The sequence below is a fragment of the Loxodonta africana genome, chromosome 9 (genome assembly GCF_030014295.1).
Source record: "Loxodonta africana isolate mLoxAfr1 chromosome 9, mLoxAfr1.hap2, whole genome shotgun sequence".
NCBI classification, from domain to species: domain Eukaryota; kingdom Metazoa; phylum Chordata; class Mammalia; order Proboscidea; family Elephantidae; genus Loxodonta; species Loxodonta africana.
The window spans coordinates 78,599,566-78,605,565 of record NC_087350.1 but is presented as its reverse complement, the minus strand read 5'-3'; the positions used below and the strand labels follow the sequence as shown (position 1 = coordinate 78,605,565).

The 6,000-nt window shown below is 47.8% G+C and overlaps 1 protein-coding gene across 3 annotated transcripts in view; it reads right to left on the bottom strand.

Moving 5' to 3' along the window:
• Nucleotides 1–2,179: 2,179 nt before the first annotated feature.
• The window catches only part of CORO2A (coronin 2A), a 75,161-nt gene continuing 71,340 nt past the window's right edge, over nucleotides 2,180–6,000 (bottom strand). For all 3 annotated transcript variants that reach the window (XM_003407574.4, XM_064291687.1, XM_064291686.1), the window contains exon 12: nucleotides 2,180–5,434. In XM_003407574.4, coding sequence (XP_003407622.1) covers nucleotides 5,303–5,434 — 132 coding nt within the window. In that variant the 3' untranslated portion in view covers nucleotides 2,180–5,302. The remainder of the gene's footprint in view (nucleotides 5,435–6,000) is intronic.

The following is a 6,000-nucleotide window of genomic DNA, read 5'->3' as shown; positions in this document are numbered from 1 at the left end:
CCCCCAGAGAGATAACCATTCCTACCCTTGTAAGAAGAAAGGGTTGCCATCAAGTCCCCTTCAACTCATGGAGGCCCCATGCCTGTCAGAGTAGAACTGTGCCCCATAGGGTTGTCAATGCTTGATTTTTCAGAAGTAGATAGCCAGGCCTTTCATAAGGTGCCTGGGGGTGGACTGGAACCTCCACCCTTTAGATTAGCAGCTGGGATGTTTAATAGTTTGCACCATCAAGGGACACCAAGCACCAATCTGTCTTGGAAGAAGTACAGCCAGAATGCTCCTCAGAAGCAAGGATGGCGAAACTTTGTCTCACATACTTTGGACAGGTTATCAGGAGGGGACCAGTCCCTGGTGAAGGATGTCATGCTTGGTAAAGTAGAGGGTCAGCGAAAAAAGAGGAAGACCCTCAAGGAGAGGGATTGACACAGTGGCTGCAACAATGGGCTCAAGCATATCAACAATTGTGAAGATGGCGCAGGACTGGGCAATTTTTCATTCTGCTGTACATAGGGTTGCTGTGAGTCAGAACTGACCCAATGGCATCTAACAACAACAACAGGGACTCCTTTGAGTAAGAAACTCCCTGGAGGCAATGAGTTTATGTTAGTGGAGGAAGAATAATTTGAAAGAGGAGAGTGAGAATGGTTGCACAACTTGAAGAATGTAGTCAGTGTCACAGAATTGTACGTGTAGAAATTGTTGAATGCTCTGCTGTGTATATTCTCAAAAATAAAATAAATTAAAAACAACAACAACAAAAACTCTCTGGTTGGTCTCAACCCACCTGGATCAAAGGAGAATGAAGAACACCAAGGTCACACGATAACTATGAGCCCAAGAGACAGAAAGGGCCACATGAACCAGAGACTTACTTCATCCTGAGACCAGAAGAACTAGATGGTGACAGGCCACAACCAATGACTGCCCTGACAGGGAGCACAATGGAGAACCCCTGAGGGAGCAGGAGAATAGTGGGATGCAGACCCCAAATTCTCATAAAAAGACCAGACTTAATGGTCTGAGACTAGAGGAATCCCTGCGGTCATGGTCCCCAAACCTTCTGTTGGCCCAGGACAGGAACCATTCCCGAAGACCACTCATCAGACATGGAAGGGACTGGACAATGTGTTGGAGAGAGATGCTGACAAAGAGTGAGCTACTTGTATCAGCTGGACACTTGAGACTGTGTTGGCATCTCCTGTCTGGAGGGGAGATAGGAGGTTAGAGAGGGTTAGAAACTGGCAAAATCGTCACGAAAGGAGAGACTGGAAGGAGGGAGCGGGCTGACTCATTAGTGGGAGAGTAAGTGGTAGTATGGAGTAAGGTGTATATAAGCGTATATGTGACAGACTGACTTGATTTGTAAACTTTCACTTAAAGCACAATAAAAATTATTAAAAAAAAAACCTCTCTGGTAATCCAGTTGCTCCCAGGCTAAAATCTCAGCTTCCACTTATAAGGCCCTCGGCTTTTCCTTCTCTCTATGCTCTAACATTTGCTTTGGCTCAGTGCTCAGCTGCTAACCCAAAGGTTGGTGGTTCAAACCCAACAGCCATTCTGCAGGAGAAAGATGTGGCAGTCTGCTTCAGTAAAAATTATAGCCTTGGAAACCCTATGAGGCAGTTCTACTCTGTCTCATAGTGTCGCTATGAGTCGGAATTGAGTCAACAGCAATGGGTTTAAACATGGTCTGAAGAGCCCTGATACAATGGTTAAGGCTAGACTGCTAACTGAACGTTGAAGGCTTGAACCTACCCAGCTGCTCTGTGGGAGAAAGACCTGGCATTCAGCTCCCTTAAAGATTAATGGGCTCCTTCCCATAAAGATTATAGCCTAGAAAACACTATGGGGCCTAGAAAACACTCTGTCACATGGGGTCGCTATGAGTCACCTAACCAAAAACAACAAAGATACCTTTTGCCCTGCTTACTCTTATTCATCCTTCAGGCCTCAACCTAAATGTCACCTCCTCCAAGAAGCTTCCCTGCTTCTCCCAGAGCAGCCTGTAACTTCCCCTCTCCTGGCCCTTCCCCATCCCCCCACCACCACCCTGTTTGCATGACTGAAAAGCCGGTGAGGGTAGGGACCATGTATGTCTTATTTCCCTGTGTGGCATCTGGCTCAAACAGTAGGTGCTTAATTAATATTGATGGAACAATTCAAGAAAAAGAAAACTCCGTGTGATAAAATGTCTAGCCAGATTTTATTTATTACAGTCTTTCCATTGCACAATTCCACAACATTTATTTTCACTTTTGTTATTATTTCTTTTTACAAAGGTAAAAGTAACTTCAGAAACAATGATAAAGCAATCATTCAAACTGTTTCAGGCACGGTTTCATATTAAAAGCATAAATCGACTTCTGACTCCCTGTTTTGCCCTATGATATAATCTCAGACCCTGTTCCAGAAAGAACAATTATTTTAGAGCTAAGGTGGATGCGTAGCCACCACTACCACAAAGCTCATTTTCAAATTCTGCCCTCATTCTCAGGAAGTTCCTGAGTTTACACTCAGGTGGCGCCCAGGGTAGCAAGTAGAGGGGCTGAGTGAACCCTCTGCTGACTGGCTGGGCCCTACTGGCTCTGGGCAAGTTCCGCTTCAGCAGATCAAGAATATACACAAAAACTTAATTAAAAAAAAAAAAAAAAGGCTTAAAAAAATATGTGATAAAAATTACCTATCCCTCTCCCTTGCTGAGAAATAATTTAAATAATTTATTCTAGATGTAAAAAAAGAAAACAAGTTCATTTAAAGACTCCTGCGTACTGTTTTTAAGCATGAGATCTGGGACCCCTAGGAGTGGGGGGCTTGAGAAGGGATGGTGCAGAGGAGGCATGCTGAGAAGCTCTCTGGACTCAGCCCCCACCTCCACCACTCTGCAGCCAGTGACCCTGGCTATGATTTTTCCTCACTGCTCTGAGGCTAGGTCTTCCTACCCTCTGGACGTGAGGATAAGGAGAGCAACACCTGCCTGACCTGCATGAGGGTAGGATGCATCAGTGAGCGGAGGTGGGAGGGCTTTGTAAACTGTAAACTGCTAGCCACAAATGAGGTGGGAGAGGTAACCTCCTCCAGTGGAGCTCTGCTTCCCTGACATGCCTGGAATTTGGCCTTTTTCTCCAGAGCACAATAAGGCAAGCTTGGCTGGGGCCTCAGACTGGAGCGAGCCCCAGTGACCGAGTGAACGGAAGACAAGAAAAGGAAGAGGAACATGGGCGTCTGGTAGATGCAGACAGACAGGGGGAATCGGCCATGGTTAGGGAGGGGCACACAGGAACACAGAGCCCCCATCATGCTGCACTGGGGTCCTGGAGAGACCTGGGGCAGGGCTGGGGGCCACACTTTTTGACATTTTAGGAACTTCCAGCCAGGACTTAGAGGATATGGGTTTGAGTCCCAGCTCTCCGAAGACCTTGAAGTCCCAGCTCCTATTTGGGGCTTATTGTCCTCATCTTCACTGCAAAGGGGTACAGATGGACTAGTCCAGTGGGTCTCCATCCTCACTGCATTGCAGAATCACCCGGGGAGCTTATAAACATGTACAGAGGTCCATGCTTGCTCCTGAGGTTCAGATTTAATTGCTCTGGGGTAGGGCCTGAGCCTTTGTATTTTCTGAATGCCCTCAAGGTGATTCTAATGTACAAACCAAACAAAAAACCAAACCCCTTGTCCTGGCGATGAGGCTGACTCACAGAATTTCCAAGGTTGTAATCTTTACAGAACAGACTGCCACATCTTTTTCCCATAGAGCAGCTGATGAGTTCGACCCGCTGACCTTTGGGTTAGCAGCTAAGCACTTAACAACTGAGCCACCAGGGCTTCTGGTCTAAAGTACAGCCTGGGTTGAAACCCACTAGGTTAGGTGGCCTCTTGCAGCCCCTACCTTTGCTCCAGAATCCCCCTGCACAATGGCGAAGACTCATCGTCTGCCTCTCCTCTGGAAGGAGAAGCGTGTTGAACTTCCAGTCACCCCCAGTCTCTTTCTGGGCCCTTAGAAAGGGAGAACCTTAGAACAGGGCTCAGAACACAGATTCGCACAGGCGGGCACAAAAACTCCTTGGCCAGAAGGGGACTTTGAGGGCCATCTAGTCCTGCCTTCTCACCTAGTACAGCCAATCCTCTCTAGAGGCCTCCTGGGCGGTGGCCACAGGGCTGTGCTTGCATACTTCCAGTACAGGGGCACCTTACGTGGGGGAGGGGTGGACTTTTCTGTTAGCTTGGGCTGGAATCTGCCTCTGGGCAGGGGAGGAGGCAGGCTTTGTGACCGACCCCAAGGGCTTTTGTGGCCGCAGTCAGTGGTCATGGGTACCTCTTTGATGTCTGCATCCCCACATAAAGGATAACTATCCACCCACAGCTGGCTGATTCTGGTTGAAGAGAGGATAGTTTTGACCCTCTTGTCTGTGTTCTAGAATCAAGCTCAATCTTGACTCATTTCCCTAAACTTTGCCCCTTTGCCAGTGTCTTGTGAGTTTCTAGATCATCACCCCACATTTTCATTTCCTCCGGCCAAGGCCAAAGTTTCTTGTCTCAGGCAGGTCATTCAAAGGTTCCCCCTGATCAGATGGGGAAATTGAGACCAGAAGTGGATGGACTTGCCAGAAGTCACTGAGCAAGTTGGGGTGCAGCTGAGGCCTGAACCAAAGGGTTCCCGCCCAGTTAGGGTGAGATGTACCTCAGATCAGAAACAGACCAAGATCTCAGCTCAGCCCTACCATAAACATTCTGGTGACTTTGAGTTACTTGCCCTTCTCAGGAGCTCAGTTTCTCTGCCTGTAAAATGGGAGAGTAGGGCCCGATCACTGACTTTCAACTTCCAATTTTTTATTTTTTTTAGTAGCACTATTATGTCTTCCATAGAAGCCCGATAAATAGAACAAATAAAAGGGGAGCTGTCTGGTTGGAGGAGTATAGGGGAGCATGGCCCTCCTGCTCAGCCTCCCCCCTCACTCTGTGGATTACAGTTTAAAAATCACAAGGGAGTTCACCTCCCAGCTCTTACTTTCTACAGTGCTCTTTCCCCTTCAGAAGTTATAGCTCATCGTGGACCCTTAAAATCGGACTTAAACAGAAGGCAAGGTAGCATCTAACAAACAGTCCATTCGGAAACTTGTTGCAAGAAGGCAAATAGAAAAACGGCACCAGGTCCCACTGGAATCTCTTTCAGCGACTGAGAGTTTCGTTTTCTGGTAAAAAATATAGAAATAGTGGTTGTTCTTGGGGGACTTGTGGCTTGGTTCTGGACCTCCCCATGGAGCCAAGTGGTGTCCCTGAGGGCGAGGAGGGCAGAGGCCCCTGCTCAGAACCTCCCTGAGCCCGTCTGCAAGTTTTTGATCTCCAGTTCCAACTGTTTGGCCTGCACCTCGCGCTGGGTCAGCAGCTCCCGGAGCCTGCGGATCTCTTCCTGTTGCCGGTAGAACATCTGCAGCAGCTGGGAAAGGAAAGAACAGAAGGCAAGGTCACCTGGGGTCATCAGCAGAAAAGCTAAAATATGACCCTTTTTTGGCTCAGAAAGATGAAGGTGGTTAAATTAATGTGGCTGCAGCCTGAGGGCAGTCATTACACATACCTTTTATAATAACCTTGTTTTCCTCACCCAATAAATGAAATTCAAAAAGACTTAAATGCCTCCTCAGATCCCCCTTGGGATAGAGGAAAATCTACTTCGTTCTGAATCTGGAAACTGGAGTTTCCACCACCACTAAGTTGTGTGGCCTTGGGTAACTTACTTGCCCTCTCTGAGCTTCCATTTCCTCTCTGGGAACTGGGGGCCAGAAAACTAACTTGTATTGCTGCCATTGTATGGAATGCCTACTAGGTGTTGAGTGTTCTGCTAAGGACCATCATCTTCCCCTGGGATGTTCACAACACCCCAGCGGGGTGGCAGCGTTCGGACCCCATTTACCAGTGAAGAAACATTGACTGAAGCTTACAGGACATTCAGCCCCAGGGTGTGAGGGCCTACGTTAGTACCCAGCAAAGCCAGGGATCAGAATC